We start from the raw sequence: 20,923 nt of genomic DNA on the forward strand, positions 1-20,923 counted from the left end.
GTTAGCTGCGGGTTAGCACGGACTGTGCACCCCACCCAACCGGCCACGTCCGGATTTGCGGGGATGCCAAAGGCCCCCAACATAGAGGCGTGTGCAATTTGCGTGTGCTTAGTAGGCGCCCGCGTCAAGGTGGCTGGGTTGATAACGACCCGGGAGGGGAGGGCTCAGCCCTTTTCCTGCCTCCCTAAGGCAGCCACCTCCTTGTTACAGATGGCCCTTAACTGCCGTGGTCTCTCCAGGCCACCTCCAAACGCACGTTCCTTTCCTTTATTGCATCGCATTCTGCTGGGCCCGCGCAGCCCGGCGGTCACCACCCTGCGATACCGGTTCCTCTATCTGTAATCACCGTACAATCATGGTGTGCCCGGCCGCTGCTGCGCCTGTATCTACATGGTGCCACAGCACAGGAACCCCACAATATGCCTAACCAACTAAGCACCACCTGCTCGCACGCCACCTCTGCTGCACATGACATCGAGGGTACCCCTGTATGGTATGGTACTGGCATGCAACCCTGTTCGGTCACAGTCCTCCTGTGTGCCTACAAGCACTCTGCGCGCGCAACTGCTTGCACCTCCTGCCCTGCTGAACCTTCCTGCACCCGCCACACAACCGTTAACACTCCCTCCTGCTTGACCCAATCGCCCCACCGGGCCTACACACACACGCTTCCTGCCAGTACGGAGAAGCAGCAGGTCGGTGATCAGCTGGCGGCCAGCTCGCAGCGAGGGTTGGACTCCACCAGGGCCGAGTTCACGTGCCAGCGGCCCATGCGCCAGTACTGGCCGCTGCTCACATGCAGCACCGCCAGCCGCTGCAGGTTCTGCACAGGCAGACACACACACACACACACACATGGAAGAAAGGTGGAATTCAACGCAAGTCCGCAACGAGGCGGTCTTTCAAAAACACAGCCCATCCCCGACGCCTGATGTACAAAAGCTCAGTGCTCCAGGCCACATCCGCACATCCTCATGGTCCCCACGTCCTCACCTTGAGCACTGCCGGGTCCACGGGTGTGTCCAGTGAGTCTCCGGCGTGCCACTGGAGCCGCGTGAGGCCCGTCAGCTTGCTCACCACACCCATGCTGACGCTGCCGATGCCCGAGTTGTTCTGCGCGAGGACGTCGATGTGCGAGATGTTGACGCGTCAAAGAGCCAAGGCGAACCATCCTTTGCACAGCCCATGCCGTGCTCGTAGCCCCTACGATCACGGCCCGCTGCAAATCGAGCCCTGCCCACAGCAAATCCTGCCCAGCTCACCATGGCGCACACCGACAGGCTGCTGAGCTGCGTCAGCCCCGCCAGCCCGGCCAGCTGCTCCTCCGTCAGCCCAACCACCTCACGCAGCTCAAGGCTAGCCAGCCGGGGAAGCACACCCGCGCCCAGCGCAGCCTGCGGTGAAGTGAAGGCGAGCACACCTTACATGACATCCATGTCGTTGCAGAGGGCCCCGACGAGGCCTAAGAACCCGCATGAGCGCTCTAGCCACAGGCGCACCGCGGGTTGCGGCTTGCCAAGCGAGCGGCTTACCTGCATGTGATCGCAGCAGCCGAAGCGGCAGAACTGGAGACTGAGCCGCTCCAGGGTCGCCAGCCGGGCGTGGCCTAGACACCCGCAGCCGCCGGCAGTGGCCGCCTGCGACGGCCCAGCCTCCTCTGCGCCGCTGGGCTCCATGTTGCGGCGCTTGACCGCCCCCGCCCCGCTCGCTCGCCGGTGGCTAGTGCCCTGAGCCGCTTGGCCACCCTCCACGGACCCCTCTTGGTCCTTCCACCGGACCTGGCTTCGGCGCCGGAGCTGCGCCTCGCGCGCCTCGCGCGCCTCAGCCGCCGCTGAACCGCCGGTGCCTGCACCAGCGCAGGCGCCCGCGGCCCCGAGTGCACCCTCGGCCTGCAGCTCGCCGCAGGGCAGGTGCACGCCCGCCAGCTCTAGGGAAGTGAGGTGCGGCGGCAGCCAGGCCGCCCGCAGGCAGGCGCCGTCGACGCATGCGGCGCCCTGCACCGCCACCCGCAGCTCACGCAAAGATGTGAGACCGCTCAGGCCGGCCAGGGCGCCGGTGGCGGACAGGCGGAAGGCAGCGGCGCCCACAAGGTGCAGTGTGCGCAGCTGCCCCCAGCTGGCCGCGAGGCTGCAGTCACCCAAAGGCAACATGGCAGAAGGAGAAGTGAGTCAGGACAACGACTGATACTTAAGCGGCATCACAGCCACGGGAGATGAAGAAAATCATGTCTACATTCGGTGCACGGCCAGCCGGTCACACGCACGCACATGCGTACCTCGGCAGTTCCTCGTAGATGTCCCGGCCGTCACCGGCCACGTCCACCCGCAGCACCTGCAGCTGCCGCCCCAGTGGCCCGCGCAGCAGCCCCGTCAGCGCACTGCGCAGCGCCGCCGCCTGCTGCCCCTGGCCTGCGCCCGCAGCCGGCGCCGCGATGGTCCAAGCGTCAAAGGAGAGCTCGTTGAGGCCCACCAGGGACGACAGCGTCGCTAGCGCATAGGGCGACACCGTGCAGGACCTGCGGCGAGGGTGCAGACCACAGGACGTCAAGGCACAGCGCCCAACATCAAGCCACAGCCAGCTTCCAAGTGATCGCAGCCGATGCGCGCGCGCCTTTTGTGGCAGTACCTGAGGTGCAGCGCGCGAAGGCTGCCCGGCGCCAGGCCCAGCTGCAGCAGCTTGACGTCCGCCTCCAGGTGCCGGCCCTGCAGCCGCAGCTCCAGGCTGTGCAGCCGCCGCCACAGCGCCAGGTCCTGCGGGGCAAAGCAACAGCAGCACCAGCAAGAGTCAGATGCCGCATTGATTCGGCTTGAATCCTATTAGTATCATCTCGTGACGGGGTCATCACCGCCTCTGCGCAGTGCACACCCACCTTGCGGCTATAGCTGACTGCGTCCTGCGCCTCCTCCGCCAGCGTCAGGGTGACGTGCCGCAGCTCGGGCAGGCCGCGCAGCAGCTCGTGCGCCAGCTCCGTGTGGATCTGTGAGGCCGCCGCAGGGGTCAACGAAGCCCACGTCAGATCACAGAGCATGCTTCTGGGTGCCTTGCTAATCACCCAAGATATCCTGCGGCTCCGCTGCCCAGCCTGCGCACCACGTGGCCTGACTGCCCCGTGCACCCCGCCGGCAGCGGTGCCCTCCCTCACCCACCGCGCCGTTGCGCAGCCTCAGCTCCCGCAGCTGCGTCAGGCCGGCCAGCCCCCGCAGGTGCGACTCCGCGCCAAAGTCGGTCCAGTCACGGTCGGCCAGCTGCAGGTCCAGCCGCACCAGGCACTGCAGCTCGCACACAGCCGGCAGCGCCGACATGCGCACGCCGCAGCGCGCGGCCAGGTCGGTGCTGGGCGCCGAGGTGTCCTGGCAGGAGGAATGAGGCGAGCGCGGCAGAGCATGAGGGACGGGTTTGAGACGAGAGAAGCGGTGCGGAAGATGGGTCGCACGAGGTAGCGGCCAGGGCGCAGGGCCCGACCCAGTGGCGCACATCAGCACCGTCCACTCGCTGAAGCGGCTGAACGCGCACGCGGAACGCACCTGCGCTGGCCCCAGCGCCACCACCAGCGACGTCAGTTGCTTCTGCTCGGCCGCAATCACGCTCAGCTGCTCCGCAGACGGCGCCCGACCGATGAAGGATAGCGACTCCAGCCCCTGCACGGGTAGTAAGAAAACCGTTGTAGTGTGCGTAAGCAGCTTGCATGGTAGGCGACAACGCGGCGCAGGCAGCCTACCGTGAGAGGCGAGAGGCAGATGGGCCAGAAGGGCATGGCCGTGGGCCAGGCGCTCGACTTGGAGTCAGGGGGCGATGTGGTCTGGAAGGTCAGATGGCGCAGGCGCGACGCGTACCAGATCTCGCCCGCCATGGCCGCGGCCACGGCCATGAACACGGAGGGCTGCAGCCGCTCGCACACGATGAGGCCCAGGGACTCGAGCTGCGGGAAGATTGCCGGGACGGCCTCCAGCGCGCTGGGCCCGTCGTGGGTAATAGGGCTCAGCGACACCTCGACGTGCTTGCGATCTGCAAAAATGGGACAGGGTTTGAGCAAGAAACGCTTTCCATTATACCAAGCCACACCGATGGTCCTTGGCAGTGTGCCGCAAAGCAACCAAGGGGGTGGCGGCCTGGCGGGGGAGGCCAATTTTGGCCGAAGCCGCCAGGTACACCGCACCAACCTCGCGGCAGCAATTCCTTCCAAAGCTTGCAAACAAGGCGAGCTGCCAGTAGGTCATTCTGTGGAAGAAAGTTGCCGATTTGGTGCGCGAGAACCTGCGGCGTTGTTGAATGCCGGTGTGAGTATGTTGCGCCTGGCAAGTTGCGCCCGCGCTCCGCGACGGCCCATCAAGTGGCGTAAGAGAGCCTGTGGTATCTCAGCTCACCGTCGAAATCTGGGCGAGCGTTGCGGGGCTCGGCGAGGATGGGATACCGCTGCCCGTGAGCTTGCCGCCTAGCCTTACATCCTCCGTGGGCGTAGATGGACCAGCAGGAATGTCTTGTGTCGCGCTGCTCCGGCGCGGCCGGAGCCGCGAGCCGTGCATGCTTCACCTTGCTGTCGCTGTCCCACCTGCTGTCCCACTGTCTGTCGCGTTTCCTTGCCTTGTGCGGTCGAGGATATCTTGTGCAGGTGTATGTATTGTGTAGGAAAGAAGAAATTATATCGATGTGTGTGCGCGGGGCCTACAGTTTGAAGGCAACTCGGATTCAGAATGCATGGACCCGGTCGATGGCTCTGTAAGCAAGGATCCAGCAACGTAGGCTTGCTGTTTACGCATTTATGTTCGAGAAACCACACATGCTTGCACGCAGGCTCGGCGATGCGCAAGCTAGAAGTCACAGTCACAACGCGCACGAGCCGATTGCACTGATTTAGGTGTAACCTGAATTTGATACATACCTGCAATATCTAATTTGTTCTGGGTCTCTACGAGTTCGGAGGGAGGTGGGCACGATCGGTGGCGTTCACCGCGCCCAGCGCAAGGGCCCCCGTGTTAGATGTGAGTTTGCACCTGCATATGGTAACTATGTCAGCATACTTTGGCTTTCGCTGGCGTTGCAAGCAGATCGGTTCCTGGCGGGGAAATGTCTGCGACCGTTGTGTTCGTGGTACCCCACGACCGCGTGCCTCGCAAGGGAGCCAAGCGGGTGGGCAGAACGCCAGAGACGGCCACGTTCCAGCGATTGCCATGATGAATGTGATGATTGTGAAAACCCCAGCCGACCAACTCCTTTCGTAACGCTTACTCCCCAGAGGAAGGCACCAGCCGGCGGCGGAGCCCAAGCCGACGCAGTGCCACGCGGACGCTGTTCCACGCGGCGCCGAACAGCGGCAGCATTGACGGCGCCGTAGCTCTCATTTGGCGAGCCAACGGGTGCAGGCATCATGGCGTTGATAGGCGCTGCCGTGTGCAGCCCACCAGCTTCGTGTGTAGGAGCACTAACAACAGCGCCATCCAGCCCCCTAACAGCCTGGCGCAGCGGCCCCTGCTGGCGCATGCGCACCTCTGCACATCGGGACAGGAGCGCCTCAACCGCGCTGCCAGTTGCGCTACTTCACAGCAGCGGTGTTAGAATGAGTGTCCGGAGCAGCGCCGGTAGCAAGCCGGCCGCCTCGGGGCCCAATCCTTCAAGCTTGTGCACAGCTCGGCTCGGGACTGTTGACCAGCTAGGGAGGCAGCACGCCAGGGGCCCATGGACCGCGACCCCTGCCTGCAGCCGGCTACACGGTTCATCGTCACGGCCAGCAAAATCAACAGCTGCGGCGGCGTCAGCCGCACTCTTCGCCGCCGTCACCGCAACCACCTCCCAGGCCTCGGCAGGTTCAGCGGCGGCTGCAGCCGCCGCCGCGGCGGGCCTTCCGCCCACGCTGGTGGCCGTGGTGACCTTGTTACCGTCCCTGGGCTCTTTCCTGCTGTGCGTGGCGGGCGCGGTGGTGCTGCTGCTGGGCTGCCTGCCTGCGCTGTGGGCGATGGCGCGGGCTGCGGTGCGGGCTGAGCGGCTCATGGCGGCGGCGGAGGCGGAGCTGCCGGACACGCTGGCGGCCATGCGGCTGAGCGGACTGGAGCTCACGGACTGCATACAGGTAGGAGAGGAAGGGCGGTGCGGCTGCAGCCGGTGCTGGAATGACGGGGCGTGTCACCGCGGCGTGGTGCCGGCGTGAGGCGTCAAGCTGACGCAGGGACACAGCGGGCGGCCACACGCACCGAAACAGGCGCCGCCAGGGCGCCAGCAGGCTGGCCCTAGCAGGGCGCTGTCCAGCGTCAGTGACGGACTGACGGGTGCTTTCCCTCCTGTGCACTTGGCCTGCAGGAGCTGGGGGCTCTGGGCGGCGAGCTGACGCGCGGCGTGCGCTCCACTGCGGCGCTGGCGAGCATGGCGGAGGCGGGCGTACGCGGCGGCGTGGCGGCGGCGGACACGGCGGTGCGTACACAGCTGCTGCCGGCGGCCGCCAAGGCGGAGGGGCAGGCGCGCGGTGAGGCTGCGTGCGGCTGGGTGGGCATGGGGGATGTCCTGATTCCCCGCCCGCCTCGACTCTGGGCCCGACGCCTGCCTGGCCCTGAATGCCCTGCCCTCGCGCCGCCCACAACACACACACACACACACACACACACACACACACACACACACACACACACACATACACACATACACACACACGTTCCTCAGGCGCGGTGGAGACGCACCTGTCTGCCACCTCACAGCTCGGCTACACCAAGCCGCTGGTGTCTCAGGCCATATCCGCAACCACCACGGCAGCGCGCCGGCTGCGCACGGGGCTGGCGGTGGGGCAACTAGCTGGCGCGGCGGTGCAGGTGCGGGCCCGCCCTCGGGGCAGTGCAGGTTCCGTACAGGGGGAGCTTGGGAAATGGAAAGGCTTAGGGCATAAACAAAACTGTGACGCGGGCATGTCAACGAGCGGGAACGCACCGGTTCTATCAAATTTTAGCAAGGCAACTTGGGTTATGTCATATCGGTATGCATATGGGTTATGTCATACCGGCTGCAACTAACCAGCTGGCGTATGTGCCATCACGCCCATGTACGCAGGCGGGGCGGGCGGCACGTGATGCGTTTGAGCAGCGGGCGGCGCAGCAGGAGCAGCAGGAGCAGGCGGACGCGGCGGCACGGCGGGCGGCAGCCCGGGCGGCGGCGGCAGAGGGCGCGGCGCGGCTGGAGGAGAGCGAGCGGGCGCTGCGGGAACAGCTGGAAGCGCTCAAAGCGAGGCAGCGGCAACAGCAGCAGCGAGAGAAGTAGTAGAACAGTGAGGCTGCCATTCTATGAGCGATGAGGTGGTGCTGATGGAGTGGCGTACGGATGTTGATGTGGTTATGAGAATGGGCGGCACAACCCGCTTCGCTAGGCACTCCGGCATGTGGCACGGTTGGTAGGACGACTGGGAGTGGGCGTGTGATGGGACAGGGTTCAAGGCAGGTTGGCGAGGTCCCGTAGGGTGCAGCTGATGCCCAGACCCGTAAGCAGACAGCAAACAGTTGGCAGTGGCAGAGCAGAAGTGCATGGCTGGTCGAACGCCGGCGTTACTGTACCGACAAGTTGCTGGCTGGCTGGAAGTTTGCTGATGCGCATTCCTCAACCTTGGTAGGACGACTGGGAGTGGGCTGGAATGGGACGTGTCCCAACAGCGTGAGTGGCGTGCCTTCGACCGCGTTAAACAAGGTGTCTGGCATGGGCATACCACATTGTTGAACGTCCGCCTCACATGCCGGCCGATGCCGGCGTATGCATTCAAAAATCTGCGCAAGCTGGTGCTATACGACCCAGGCACCAGCGCCTTCCGGCCGACGGCGATACGCGGCGAGAACGTGTTGGCACGCCATGCTGGCGGCTGGGCTGACTAGTCACACACTATGCCTGGCAGGCTCGTGCCCAGTTCCGCTCCATCCGCCACCTGCGCAATCAGTGCGCGACTGCCGAAAATCAAACCATCCTGCCTCGGCCAGGCCCACTTCAGCTACATCGCCCTTTTGCAATCAACATCACAAACCTGTTTCACAATATTGTAAACAGAAGCAGCGCACCGCGCCGGCACTCTCATGCGACACATACACGCACCCTCGCCACCAGCTCAGTGTGCCCCAGCCTCGAGCGCTCAGTTTCACGATCAGCACTACGCAGCAGCTCTGGGTCACGGTAACGCAGTACTAATAATACTGGGAGGGCCGGGCAGTCTCCGCCGCAGGCGACGTCTTTCCACAATCGTCGATGCCTGGGCTGGGTGCAATTTGTTCCTCGGGACTCAACTAAATCAGCCACTTGCTTCCTTTACCATGTCCTATCACACACACGCACCCTGCCTGCAAACTTCTATCCGTGGGTGCCTCTGCCTGCACGCACCCCAACACACCACCACACACGTCCTTACAACACGTGTACACGCAACACACCACCCCATCGCGCGGTGCCCTTCCTTGGCCGGGCTCGCTGCCGCCGCATACACATTATCCACTCCTCCGCAGCGACAGGCAGCCCTCATCAGCGATCCCCCGTCCCGCCCCCTTGCGGCAGCACCCACCACGGCGCAAGCAGCAGTGCATGCAGGCCTTTGGAAGAGCCCCACATGCAACGTGCCGCACAGCCGCTTGTGACTATCGCAAGGAGTTGGATTGCGGGCTTGCGGCGAATCGCATCACTCTCGACCTCAAGGAAATAATCGGCATATTCGCACGCTCATCGAAAGAATGATGAGTGTATGTTTCCTTGCGCAGTGCGTTTGCGTGCGCGCCGTGCTGTGCCTGGCGCGCGGTGACGCCGTGTGATGTGCAGCTGGTGCTGCAGGTGCCGCTGCACGACCGCAGGCACCACGCAAATGCACATGCACACACACAATCACCTGCGTCACGTCAACGCGCCTAGAGCACAAGCCGGCGCTGGCAGCCACTGAGGCCTACAGCCCAGACCCCCACGCAGTAGGTGTGCCCACTTGGGCACCCTTAACTCTCACACCTCCTCCAGTCCAACCTCCCTCCACCTCTCCTCGCCCACCTCCCCCTCCTGGTCGTTGTCGCCGCCGCCACCACATCACAACAGACCGCCGGCTTTCTCCCCTTTCCTTCGCCGGCGGCCCGCCCGATGTGGCGGTTTACGAAGATCATGTGACGCACAGCTCCGCCGCCCACGTCGGCGGCAGGCCGTCATACACAGGCAGTGCGCAGGAGACGCCGCTCTTGGAAGCGGCGCCGCCACTGCTGCTGGCACCGCTGCCGCTGGGCCCTGCGGGCTCGGCGGCCAGCACGGCGGCGCCGGTGCCGGAGCCGGAGGCAGCAGCAGCCTCGTCCGTGACGGCGCCGCCGCGAGTGCTGGTGGTGCCGGCGGCGGCGATGATGTCGGTCACCGGGGCCTCGCTGAAGGGGTTGCGCAGCAGCGCGAACACCCTGCGTAAGGGCGTTTGTGCATGTGTGTGTGTGTGTGTGTGTGTGTGTGGTGCCGGCAGGCAGGTAAAGCGCTTCAGGGTGCCAACACGTACACAACATGAATTCCGTGGCAGTAGTAAGGCAGGCAGGGTGCATGCCGACACAGAAGCGCCGTAACGCGGGCGAGGGCCCTTGCACGCAAGTGCCCTGCGCGCACCCTCCCATCGCGCCGCACCCGGCCCTCTGGGCCTCTCCCCAGCCCGCCAGCCCCGCCGCCCGCCCGCCCGCCCGCCCGCCACGCACGCACGCACCTGGCCACCTCGCTGAAGTCGCCCTGCTCGGCCCGCTGGATGGCCTGCTGCGCGATCCAGTTGCGCAGGATGAAGCTGCACACAGCCCAGAGAGGGGGCGAGGCAGACGGGCAGGCGACAAACCCGAGGGCGATGCAGGCGTGACAGACATGCAGCCAGCACATCCCGGAACACGGCGGCGGCTCCCGCGCAACACATCGTCCCTCTTACACTTCGTACTTCCCTCCTCCCGCCTCTCTTCCCTCTCCTCCCCAGCCAGCACCCCAACCGCTCACCGCGGGTTGGTTGCGTTCATGACGGCCACCCGGCGGCTGTCGTCCGCGCCCGCCGCCGCCCGCCGCTGCAGCACGGCGCCGTACTGCGCCAGCCAGGAGCGCCACTTGGCCGCGTCAGCAGCCCGCTTGTCCGCGTCCGTGACCTGGAAGGAGGAGGGGGTACATTCATGATTATTTAAGAAGGGAAGGCGTAGCCAGGTACAGTAGGATAGGGGGGTGAGGCGCCATGGTTAGGCACACAGGCACACATACATATACACACACGGCGTCCTCCATCACGTCGTCGCATCACGGCACATAACTTTCATGGTCGCCGTGTCGCGCACGGCACGAGGGGCCTCGGGCCCCCCCCCGGGGGTAGGTGCTGCAGGCGCCGCCCTGTGGACCAAACCCCCGCCCGCCCAGCCCTGCTACAGCAAGGTGCCCCGCCCCACCTTGGCCAGCTCCTGCGAGTGCCGCAGCCGCGCCATCTCCGTCGTCAGCATCTGCGGCAGCCGCAGCGGCATAGGCGTGAGGCGGCGGCGTGGGGTGTCGGCGGTGGGTAGCGCTGTGCTGCGCTGTGGGCCCGCTGACGGCGTCACAGGCCACGTCCAGGTGAATGACATGACTGTGCCTGAGACAAACACCACCAGCTCCAGGTCGCCGGGGAATGGCTCGAGGTCCAGCTTCTTGCGCAGCTCCGCCAGGGTCAGCTCTGTGCCAAGCTGCTGCACGCCTGCCACGCCCATGGCGCCCAGCCCCTGGACCAGGTCCAGCAGCAGACAGCGTGGCTCGGATCCCTGGTCCAGGGGCTGGGCCCCATGGGGGTGGCAGGCGTGCAGCAGCTTGGCACAGAGCTGACCCTGGAGGAGCTGCGCAAGAAGCTGGACCTCGGGCCATTCCCCGGCGACCTGGAGCTGGTGGTGTTTGTCTCCGGCACAGTCATGTCATTCTCCCGGACGTGGACGGGAGTGATGCCCCAGTAATCCGCCCCGTCACGCGTGTCGCGCATCCCCCTTTTAGCATAATTTCAGCAGCCCCCCCCACTAATTACCACTCACGCATACAATCAACAAATGCGTACTCAGCACACATACATGTACACGCAGACACACGCACACGCACACGCACGCACGCACGCACGCACGCACGCACGCACGCACGCACGCACGCACGCACGCACACACACACACACGCACGCACACATGTAGCTAACCCCCACCTGCTGACTGACCCCCATCTGGTGCAGCAGCTCCGGGTTCTTCTGACTCAGCATCACGAGCATCTGCAGGTTCTGGGGCGGGACGCGCGGAGCCGCGGCCGCAACCAACGTGCCGGCGTCGCAGCACTGCGCATGTGCGGCGGGCATCAGGGCAGCAGGGCGGGAGGAAGGGGTCCCAGGCTTGACGAGGTAGAGGGGGAGGCGCGTAATGCTTTGTGGGGCGGTGTGGTGTATGACGCGCGCTACAGCCGGCACCATTGGTGTGCAGCAGTGGCGGGCGGGCGATGCAAAACATCGTGGCCGTGACGACGCGCTGAGAGCACCAGCAGCATAGCACGCACGCACGCATGCACGCACACACACAACTCGGGCCGTCGCATACACTGTCTTTGCGCTATGTTTATCTTGTGCTCTTTGACACACAGCTCCGGCCGTCTGGGCGGGCATCGGCGGCACACCACGGGCCGGCGGCGGGTGATGACGTCAGTCAACCCCAAAACACACGCACACGTGGCGGCGGCGGTCCCTCGCACCTGTGTGAGCAGGTAGTCCAGCACACCGCCGGCCTCCACAGCGGCGGTCGAGGCGGGGTCGATGCCGGGGGCCGGGGTGGGGAAGCGGCTCAGGCAGCTGCGGCGGAGGGGGATTGCGAGGCGGAGGGGGTTCCAGGAGGAGAGGGCGCAATGAGTCCATGACACGTGAACGTACGAGGCGGCCCCAGAGACCGGACACCAGACAGCAGAGGCGGAGCTCACGAGGACGTTCGGTGACAGCCTTCATCCGTTAATGCACGTGCCGCTGCCGGATGCCGGCTGCCGCCACGACAGCACGGCAATACCCCTTACCGCCCCGCAAGGACCGCAGGGCACCATTCCCTTTCCGCCCTCACCCTCCTCCCTCTTCGCCTCCCTCCTCTCCCGCACCGGAAGGTGTTTGTGAAGTCGGCCCCTGTGGCCTCCATGACCGATAGCAGCGCCGCCGCCAGCCCCTCATCCTCAACCGCCGCCTCGGACAGCGCCGCCGCCGCGCCGCCCTCGGCCCCGGCCTCCGCCTCCTCCGCCTCCTCGGCGTCTGTGGCCGCGCCCGCGCCCAGCAGCCCCAGCTTGCGCCGCATGAGGGACACGTACGTCCTGGGCGCGTGCGGGCAGGGGGCGGGGTGGGGTTACATTCATGATTAGTTAAGGAAGTGGTAGATGGTGGACCATCTTGGGGAACGGCAATAGTTACCGACAATGGGGCGGGTGGGAGGGAGGGAGGGGGCGGGGAGGCGTTCTGGGAATGAGCACAGTGGGGATGGGATGACACAAGCGCGGCAAGGGGTGGCAGTGCCGGGCGCTGGCGGGATTCCACGGCCGCCAGGGCGCTCGACATATCCGTGCCGCAGTACGGCACACGCAACACACACACACACACACACACACCGCGTGACCATATCTTCTTGTGCTTTCTGAACACAAGCCATGCCCTTTACTTGTTACAGCATTTACGGCGCCAACACGCCCAGCCCCCAAAGTGCACACCAGAGCCCCCCTCCATACGCACTTGCGGTACACGGCGTCGAACACCTCGGCCACCGCCCGCTTGCCGCGGCCCTCCGGCAGCACCGCCCGCACCGCCTCCGCCAGCCGCTCGCAGTTCCACCTGCAGTGCCGGCAGCGGCGCAGGTGCTGTGCGGTGAGAGGTGTGTATGTGTGCGTGTGTGTATAGCAGCTTGCAAGTTATTTGACATGGTCAGGATGCGACATGTGGATATGTGAATTGCGACATACGATATTGCGACATTCTGCACATACCGCCCAAACGCATCCAAACCCGCCAAACATATGTGCATGCATTCAATATGCCTCTGGTAAGCGTGGAACGCCGTGGCACACAACAAAACGTGTCTCGGTTGCCACGGTGGTGGTGGCGTGGCGTAGGGTGCGGCCAGTGGGAGGAGCTTGTGGCTACGCTAGCGCAATACACCGCCGCAAAGCTGGGAGATGTTACTTAAATGGGCTCCAGGACGCGTAGCTATGCAAATGTGGGCGAGTCTTGGTATGTCGCAATGTTGTATGTCGCATTTCACATGTCGGCATGTCGCAACCTGACCATGTCAAATAATGTGCACACAGCCATATGCGTGCGTGTGCGTGTGTAAGTGTGCAACATTTGGCAATCTGTAACGGCACAAAGCAAGTGGGGAGCCGGGCTTGGCTGCAAGGACGAACGCCCCGTTTTCGCATCCGTTGCTTGCCGCCCCACTGCAACCCACGAGTGCAATCCCTCCTCCCTCCTGCCTATTCCTCCTCCTTCCCCTTTCCCCGTTTTCGTTGGTTTTGGTTTAGTTTGGGCTGGTATTTACAACCCCCCTCCCCTCCCCCCTGCACCTGCAAATGTCGGGCTGGCTCTTGTAATCGTATCGGCCGCTGTCATCTGAGCCGTTGCAGATGAAGTCCGGGTCATAGCGGTCCAGGAAGCCTTTTGGGGGAGGGAGGGAGAGTGTGTATGTATGTGTGAGTGTTGGGCGCTTGCGAGCATGTCGACACCGTGTGTTTATCAAGTCCATTGCCTCTGGCCTCTGGCCATTGCCTCTGGCCATTGCCTCTGGCCTCAGCTCGGACTGCACGCGCACTCGCTGCAACCAGAATCGCCCTGTGCCCCACTCCCGCCCGCGCGCCCGCCCGCCTCACCGAATGGGCCGTAGTCGATGGTGACTCCCACGATGCTCATGTTGTCTGTGTTGAGGACGCCGTGGCACCAGCCCACACACTGCCACGCCGCCACCAGCGACGCAGTGCGCCGCGTCACCTGCACATGAGTGTACACACACACACTCACGCACAACACAGCAACTCATCCACGTGTCCACATCCATAGCAACACCCGTCACGCCAATGCTAGATCCCATGGCAACACCCCCCACCCCCACCCCATCCCACCCCGCATGCACACTCTCTCCCCGAAGCACGCTCCCCCTCCACGCTCCACCTCCACGCTGTGGGTGGGGCTGGCGGGTTTGGGTTCACTCGGTTGGCTTGCTTTGGGTTCTGGAATGATCTATCACCCTCCCACACCCCTCCACGCCCCCTGCCGCACCTCCTTGATCCAGTCCAGGTACATGGCCTGAAGCGCCGCCTCCCGCTCCGGCCCGCCCGACCGAGGCGGCCAGGGCTCGCCGGCGCCGTCCGGGCCCACGCCCACGCCCGCCGCTATGCGGTCGCCGTCGTGTGCGGCCCATATGGCCGGGTAGTAGGTGCGGATGGCGTGGTGCAGCATCACCGGCAGAATCGCCGCCTCGTGTCCGGCGGAGGGGCCGCGCCGGCCTGCGTGTACGTGTGTGTGCGTGTGCGTGCGTGTGTGTGTGTATGTGTGTGCGTGTGTGTCTGTGTGTGTGTGTGCGCGGTGGGGTGCAGTCGGTTTGGACTCCGGAATGAACGGAGACGCGGGCGGCGGTACAAGCCCACCGCGTGCGGGGGAGTCCGGCGGAGTGCGGAGGAGTGCGGAGGAGTGCGGAGGAGTGCGGAGGAGTGCGGAGGAGTGCGGAGGAGTGCGGAGGAGGAGGTATGTGGCTGGAATCGGCAGAGGCAAGGGCAATGCGTGCGCGGTTGTTGTGAGTACCTGCCCCCGGGCCCTGACGGCGGTGCCTGAAGCCCGCTCCAACCCTCCAGAAACCCAGCCAAACTTGCGCTGCCGGTGGCCGGGGCGGGGTCCGGGTCTGCAGTACTCATGCCCTCACCCGTAAAGTTGTCAGTGGGTTTGAAGATCTCGAAGGAGCCGAAGCGCAGGAAGGTGGGCGCGATGCGTGTGATGGTCGTGGCTCGCTCCAGAATGGCGTTGCCGTCGTACTTGATGTCGCGGACCACCTTGCTGTCGGAGGTCACACACGTGCCCGCGCGCGTGGTGGGGATGCCCTGGTGGCGAGCGGTGGGGTGGAGTTGGGGGTGAGGTGCTCGGTATATGCCCGAGCGTGATAAGATAGGTCCCAGTTGCGGTGGTAGGAGGAAAGGAGGGAGAACTCTTCTCATCACTGCTGCTCCTACTGCTACTGTTTCTGGCCCTGCTACTGCTACTACCCCTGCTCCTGCCCCTGCTACTGCTGCTACTGCCCCAGCCCACACGCACCAGGTTGTACATGGCTTCGCTGCACAGGAACTCGCGCAGGGAGGAGCGCAGCACCTTGCGCCCGTCAGCCTGAGGGGGAGGTCGGGGGAGGTGTGTATGGGGCGAGGGCGCACGGCGGGGCAACACCGTCCGTGGCCCCCGGCCCCAGCTCCTGCATCCTGCAACCCCTCCCCCCCCATACAGGCCATGCTCTCCTCTTAGCTCTTCTGCATTGGGTTCTGTTCAGTTTGGGCTGGTATATACAGCCCTGGCCCCCCCCCCCCGAAGAAGCCTCCTCCCCACCTGTCGGCTGTAGGGCGTCTTGCCGGCGCCCTTGAACTGCAGCTCCCACCGCTCGCCGCGCCCGTTGACCACCTGGCGCAGACGGCGGCGGAGCAGCACAGCAGGGCAGAAGCAGCTGAGCAAAAAGGTGGCCGCCGCTTTGAAGGGCGCGAAGCACACCACCGACCTCGCCCAACCATCCTCTTGGCCTCAGCACAATCCCCCACCACTGCCACTGTTGCAGCGCTCAACCCTCTCCTCAAGACGCCCCTTCCCCTCCCCCTCCCCGCCACCCCAGCCCACGCCCCTCTCCTCCCCCTCCCCGCCACCCCAGCCCACGCCCCTGCCCCCACCTCGCCCAGGTACATGGTGGCGCCGTCGCCCAGCTGCCCCGAGAAGTAGCCGAACTGCAGGCGGCGGGAGGAGCGGCGGCGGCAGAGCAGGGCGGCGGGAGGACGCGGCCGTTGCATGATCGCTATCGCGCGACAGCTGGCATGGGCGCAGCCCACTTACATGAAAGGGGCGGGGCCATTGCTGCGATGGCCCCGCGTGCCTAGCCCCGGGCCATGTGCGCATTGTATTGTTTAGCACAAGTCGAGTGCACCTGCAAAATACTGCCATTGCCGCGGCAGGACCCGCACCTGGTGGCCGCAGTAGCAGTGCGCGGCGGGGTCGGCGCCCGGCAGCAGCTTGTTGCCGGAGAAGTACTCGGCAAAGTCGGGCCGGGAGGTCTGGGGCGGGGCGGGGCGGGGCGGCGTGTGGTGGGGTGGGGTGGGGTGGGGTGAAGGCGGGTTCACGGTATGTGGGCCCATGGGGCGATGCTGGTGTGCTGTCAGGACAGCGGACGTCCGTGTCCCAACTTGTTTCTGACTCAGCCACCACGCAGCGATAGACAAGCGCCGCTGGTGTTGCGCTGGCAAGGCCGGGCCACGCAGCCGGCAGCACGCCCAATGATGAGTCACCTCGCTCCCGACCTGACGACGCCCCGCCCCGCCCTGCGCTGCGCTGCATTCGTGCCACTGATCAACTGCGCCACCGGCTCTGTTCACGCGTACGCCTGGGCCCTTGCTCGGGCTTCCTTAACTAGTCATGAATGTAACCCCTCTGGGCCCCCTTGGGCCCCGCCCCCGCCCCCGCCTCCCCACCCTTCTTCCCGCCCTCGCCCACCTCGGACGCGGGAATGTCCAGCAGCGCCAGCGCCTCCGGTGACGCCACCACCAGCTGCGGCCCCTTCACAGGCGTGGGCTTGACGCGACTGAAGCAGGCGCCCTCCACCTGACGGACCGGGCCGCCCTCCACCGGGTCGACTGCGGGCGAGGGAGGGTGCGAGCGCGCGGATGGCAAGGGCAAGGATGACCGCTGGGTGTCGCTGATTCGTGCGGTGGCTGCGAAGACGTTATTTATCGATGAAACAGCAGAAAGTCAGCTCGTGCCCGCGACAGGCGCTCCAGCACGCACCCGGCAAGGCACGGAGGCTCAAGTTGTCAAAGTTTAGGGTCTCCAGTGTTCGCGCCTCCGCCTGCGCCGTCATATTAGCTGCTGAAGACATTGCAGCAGTCCTAAGCGAGCGCGACGGGCCCAGCGCCCGTGCGAAAGCTTTGGTGCTGTGCCAGGCCACTTGTTGGCGAGTTTTGCATGAAGCAATGTATGGGTGTCGCAGTCGCATAATCGGGAGGGAGTGCAACTAAGTATAAGAGCAATAACCTGTTGTGGAAGGATGCACCTTGATGAACCCTTGATTCATGCATGGAATGGAAGTTTTGCTAAACGGCAAACCAACCGCTGCGGCCTATGCGGCCTAGCTTTCTGGCCAGAACTCATATAACAAAACGGTCGCAGCCATGGCTCTGAAGATTGCCACAAACTCTGTCCGTCCCTGCAGTAAGTGTCTGTCGGAACAAGACGGAGGTTCCACAGTTGCAGAGAAACGCATTTGCACTCATCCGCACTCGCTCTGCACTGAATTTTACTGCCCTCAGCTGCTGCGGCGCCCAGCAGGGTGGCTGGCGCGGTGCATTCAACGCGGGTGAGTGCGTCCCATTTCCCTCGTGTCCCGTAATCTGCGCGCTTGGCTTGCGTGCGGTTCGGGTGAAACAATAACACGTTTCATCAACCTGCCAGAAGAGCCGACAGCATCATTGGAAATGCGGGTGCCTGCCTGACGTGGCGACGGAAAGCGAGCCCACCCCTTCGACGCACCTGCTCGATCGCACCCCCACGCCTTGACTGGGCCCCTCACCTGCTCCTGCCAACCTGGCCACACTCACACACGACTTGTAGGCTGCGTGTCCGCTGCCGGGCGCCGCGCATGCCTGGCGCCACACACGCGCGCCGCCTGCGGCCCGGCCGCTGCTGGTCATGGCGCCGCTGCGTGCCGCCGCAGTGGAGGCCCCGGCGGCGCCCCTCACCACGCCCGCCGCGGCTCAGCTGTACCTGCTTCACTGCCACCTGCCCGCCGCGGCGTCTCAGGCCACAGCCCTGGCCAAGCTGCACGGCGACCTGCGCACCATGGTGGGGGGGGGGAGGGGGCTGTGGCCCAGCGCTACCCGCAGGCCACTGCACAGAGCAGCCTTCCTTCCATGCCGCCATGCAAACGTGTTAAAGGGAAACGACAAGCGCGCGCATATGTTTGTGTATCGAGCTGTGTGCTCTGGCGCGCCCTCTTAGCGAATGCGGCCTCTCACCTGCCTGCCATTTGTTCACCGCAGGAGAAGGTGTCCAAGGATGCCGCCTGGTTTGCATCGGTGGAGGCAAGCGATGGTGCGTGCCTGTGGCGACGTGACTGGTTTGGTGACTGGGCCTTGGGGGCGATGTAGGCTGGCGGCAAGGTGGTCGGGAGTGTCTGGCCCAAGAGCCTTCAACTGAACTACTGTACTGCTCAGAAGGGTGGCGAAATGCGCTAGTTTCCGAGGTACGGTAGTGCCAAGGGCCTTCTTTCCCCTCCGCTCCCTCCCCTCCATCTGTACCCACGCAGGCGAGCACGTGCTGATGGTCACGGACAATGCCAAGCACGCCAAGAAGTACGGCCTGCAGGTATGTGTGTGTGTGTGTCTTTGTGTCGGGGTACCGTACTCAACTCCAAGCGCCAGTGTGGGGGCGAGGTAGTGGATGCGCATCATGGCTGGAGTATGTGTATGGGGTGTGGGCTGTGGGCCGACTGGGGCAGCCGGCTCGGGCGGAGGCACGCAGTGCCCAGAAGGGTCGTACATACGGTTGCCGCCCGCCGGTGCCGTGGCCGCACAGGCAGCCCGCCGTGTGCAGCGCCGCAGCAGCCAGACGCGCCGCGCCACGCGTTCGGGCCAGGCAACGAGCCAGGCGAAGCCCCCTCCACCTCTTCCGACTCTCCAGACCGCCTCGCTAACACGCCTTCCTGCCTGTGTGTGCGTGTGTGTGTGTGTGTGTCGTCCCGCCAACACAACTAACGCAGGCGCTGCCGCGCGATGTGGCGACTTACTCAGTGGAGCTGGGCGGTGCCGGTGACGAGGCCCGCCGCGTGGAAGTGCCGCTGGCGGAGCTGGCCGCGGCACTGGCCGCGGAGATGAGCTCTGACTCCGACTCGGACGAGGAGGAGGAGGGGATGGCGATGGGCGGCGCCGCCGTGGCGGTGGCGGCTGGCATGGTGAGCGGAGGGGTGGTTGCAGAGGGATGGGTGCGAGGCGCTGGGGGGCGGTGTTGTGGGTGGTGCGGATGGAGGTGGAGTGTGGTGTATGCGGGATTGTGGGTGCGTGCGCCAGGCTGTATACCACCGAGCGAACTGCCACGTGGCATCCAGCTGGCTGGCTGGCTGGCTGCCGGTTGCAGCGTTGCCGGGATGCGGTTCTGCATGCCGTACAGCCATTGGCACCCTTGCCATCCTTTCCACAAGGCCTTCCACGGCCTGTACCCCTTGGACCCACCAATGGACCACCGCCTACCTCCTCAGCCCTTCTCCCTAGCTGCACGCTCTGTCCCGGCTGTTTGGGGATGGAAACAAACCGCCTTTGCTCCCCGCCCGCCCGCCTGCCCATCTGCCTACAGGCCATGGAGGACAAGGCCACAAGGAAGGCGCGCAAGGAGGCGGAGAAGGCGGAGAAGGAGCGGATGAAGGAGGCGAAGAAGGCGGCTAAGATGGCGATGAAGGACAAGGAGGATGACAGCGATGACGAGGAGGAGGACAAGGAGAAGGAGATGAAGAAGAAGGAGAAGGATGAGAAGAAGGCGGCCAAGGCGGAGGCCAAGATGTTGGAAAAGAAGAAGGACAAGGAGTTGAAGATGGGCAAGGAGGATGACAGCGATGATGAGGACGAAGGCGACAAGGAGGAGAAGAAGAAGCGGAAGGAGGAGAAGAAGGCGGCCAAAATGGCGGTGAAGGGGAAGGAGAAGGAGGACGACAGTGATGATGAGGAGGAGGAGAAGAAAGGCAAGAAGGAGGAGAAGGAGGGTAAGATGGGCGCCAAGGCCAAGGCAATGGTGGCGGCGGGCGGTACGCAGGCGATGGAGGACGAGGAGAGCAGCAGCAGCACCAGCGAGTCATCTGGGTCGGAGGACGAGGAGGCGTGTGAGACGGGAGCGGCGAAGGAGATGCAGGCGGCACCGGGCGCGGAGGGCGGCGCCCTGCCCGCGCCCGCACCGGTGGCTGCCATGCGGGACGACGGCGAGGAGAGCAGCGGCTCTGAGAGCGAGTCGGATGGGGAGTCCAGTGACGAGGAGGGGGTTGTGATGCCGGCCATGCAGCCAGCCGTGCCGGTGCAGGCCTAACTCGAGCCTAATATGTTCAACCTTGGGCAGGAAGGCGGGGCAGCCCCGCGGCTGTGTTTCTGCTTTGCCACCGTGCGCATGTACGGGCGTGTTTACCAAGGTGTTTGTTTGCCCCTTTTGCGGGGCTGGTGTAGGGCTGTGTGGGTGTTACTGTGGGCGTGTGTGGGCATTGGCTCGAGTGCGTGGTGAGGACTGACGGCTTACCCAGGTGCGGATATAAAAGTTATCTATAGTACCGGTTATATGGCGGCTCGGTTGCAGGTTTGTGTAGGCGCTTTGTTCGACGCCTGGGCCTGGGCCCTGGGGGCACCCGTGGGGCACCCGTCTGAGCCGCTTTGTGCCCTGAAGGAGGAGCTGTCAACACCTACGGGTTCGTTGAGCGCTGGTCCCTGTCGTACACCGTTCCGGTACTCGCCTGCGATAGGCATGGGCTTAACACATTGCTGCTTAGTGTGGGAATGCGGCAAAAGCGTCGGGCCGTGGGGGCTCATGTGCTCCCGGCGGGTCGGACACATACGCGCTGGCAACATGTACCCAGGCGGCCAGGCGTGTTGCCTTGTCGTTGCTGTGTCTGTGGAGGGGCTCAACCCCTGTTCCCGTGACCGGGAAACACTTGTCGGAGGGTGTATGATTGGACTGGTGACTGTCGTGCTGTCGCAATTGGCATGATTACCGGTACGGTAG

At 64.7% G+C, this 20,923-nt stretch overlaps 4 protein-coding genes across 4 annotated transcripts; 2 read left to right on the top strand and 2 right to left on the bottom strand.

The window, feature by feature from the left end:
• Positions 1-192: 192 nt before the first annotated feature.
• CHLRE_02g108150v5 (uncharacterized protein) lies at positions 193-4,601 on the bottom strand. The gene is made up of 12 exons (XM_001699676.2): positions 4,365-4,601; positions 4,161-4,254; positions 3,719-4,005; positions 3,525-3,638; positions 3,147-3,350; positions 2,870-2,977; positions 2,626-2,750; positions 2,276-2,515; positions 1,533-2,127; positions 1,263-1,394; positions 994-1,113; positions 193-823 (listed from the first exon to the last, which is right to left on the bottom strand). Exons 1-12 carry the CDS (start codon positions 4,521-4,523, stop codon positions 704-706), a joined length of 2,298 nt encoding a protein of 765 aa, XP_001699728.2. The 5' UTR covers positions 4,524-4,601; the 3' UTR covers positions 193-703.
• A 110-nt stretch (positions 4,602-4,711) lies between these two features.
• CHLRE_02g108200v5 (uncharacterized protein) lies at positions 4,712-7,633 on the top strand. Its single transcript, XM_043059836.1, has 5 exons — positions 4,712-4,979; positions 5,234-6,064; positions 6,292-6,454; positions 6,649-6,794; positions 7,030-7,633. Exons 2-5 carry the CDS (start codon positions 5,555-5,557, stop codon positions 7,234-7,236), a joined length of 1,026 nt encoding a protein of 341 aa, XP_042927470.1. The 5' UTR covers positions 4,712-4,979; positions 5,234-5,554; the 3' UTR covers positions 7,237-7,633.
• Positions 7,634-7,635: 2 nt separating this feature from the next.
• CHLRE_02g108250v5 (uncharacterized protein) lies at positions 7,636-17,172 on the bottom strand. The gene is made up of 18 exons (XM_043059837.1): positions 16,961-17,172; positions 16,670-16,809; positions 16,144-16,233; positions 15,856-15,909; positions 15,524-15,595; positions 15,242-15,310; positions 14,856-15,030; positions 14,216-14,442; positions 13,810-13,927; positions 13,507-13,597; positions 12,680-12,778; positions 12,061-12,267; positions 11,671-11,767; positions 11,138-11,263; positions 10,371-10,421; positions 9,937-10,079; positions 9,662-9,736; positions 7,636-9,371 (listed from the first exon to the last, which is right to left on the bottom strand). Exons 1-18 carry the CDS (start codon positions 17,049-17,051, stop codon positions 9,089-9,091), a joined length of 2,208 nt encoding a protein of 735 aa, XP_042927471.1. The 5' UTR covers positions 17,052-17,172; the 3' UTR covers positions 7,636-9,088.
• Positions 17,173-17,271: 99 nt separating this feature from the next.
• CHLRE_02g108300v5 (uncharacterized protein) lies at positions 17,272-20,923 on the top strand. Its single transcript, XM_043059838.1, has 7 exons — positions 17,272-17,383; positions 17,482-17,528; positions 17,783-18,013; positions 18,211-18,262; positions 18,477-18,535; positions 18,930-19,121; positions 19,520-20,923. The coding sequence occupies exons 1-7, from the start codon at positions 17,344-17,346 to the stop codon at positions 20,237-20,239; spliced, it is 1,341 nt and encodes a 446-aa protein (XP_042927472.1). The 5' UTR covers positions 17,272-17,343; the 3' UTR covers positions 20,240-20,923.

The sequence above is a fragment of the Chlamydomonas reinhardtii genome, chromosome 2 (genome assembly GCF_000002595.2).
Source record: "Chlamydomonas reinhardtii strain CC-503 cw92 mt+ chromosome 2, whole genome shotgun sequence".
Classification (NCBI taxonomy): Eukaryota; Viridiplantae; Chlorophyta; class Chlorophyceae; order Chlamydomonadales; family Chlamydomonadaceae; genus Chlamydomonas; species Chlamydomonas reinhardtii.

Coding starts and splice junctions, on each gene's coding strand:
- CHLRE_02g108150v5 (XM_001699676.2), bottom strand. CDS start 4,523: ATGCACGGCTCGCGGCTCCGGCCGCGCCGGAGCAGCGCGACACAAGAC. Junction 2,516..2,625: donor CTTCGCGCGCTGCACCTCAG/GTACTGCCACAA, acceptor CCCTCGCCGCAG/GTCCTGCACGGTGTCGCCCT. Junction 1,395..1,532: donor GCTGCTGCGATCACATGCAG/GTAAGCCGCTCG, acceptor ACTTCACCGCAG/GCTGCGCTGGGCGCGGGTGT.
- CHLRE_02g108200v5 (XM_043059836.1), top strand. CDS start 5,555: ATGAGTGTCCGGAGCAGCGCCGGTAGCAAGCCGGCCGCCTCGGGGCCC. Junction 6,065..6,291: donor AGCTCACGGACTGCATACAG/GTAGGAGAGGAA, acceptor CTTGGCCTGCAG/GAGCTGGGGGCTCTGGGCGG. Junction 6,455..6,648: donor GGCGGAGGGGCAGGCGCGCG/GTGAGGCTGCGT, acceptor CACGTTCCTCAG/GCGCGGTGGAGACGCACCTG.
- CHLRE_02g108250v5 (XM_043059837.1), bottom strand. CDS start 17,051: ATGTCTTCAGCAGCTAATATGACGGCGCAGGCGGAGGCGCGAACACTG. Junction 15,311..15,523: donor AGACGCCCTACAGCCGACAG/GTGGGGAGGAGG, acceptor CCTCCCCCTCAG/GCTGACGGGCGCAAGGTGCT. Junction 12,779..13,506: donor AGCCAGCCCGACATTTGCAG/GTGCAGGGGGGA, acceptor CCGGCACTGCAG/GTGGAACTGCGAGCGGCTGG.
- CHLRE_02g108300v5 (XM_043059838.1), top strand. CDS start 17,344: ATGGCTCTGAAGATTGCCACAAACTCTGTCCGTCCCTGCA. Junction 17,529..17,782: donor GCGCGGTGCATTCAACGCGG/GTGAGTGCGTCC, acceptor CACGACTTGTAG/GCTGCGTGTCCGCTGCCGGG. Junction 18,263..18,476: donor ATCGGTGGAGGCAAGCGATG/GTGCGTGCCTGT, acceptor GTACCCACGCAG/GCGAGCACGTGCTGATGGTC.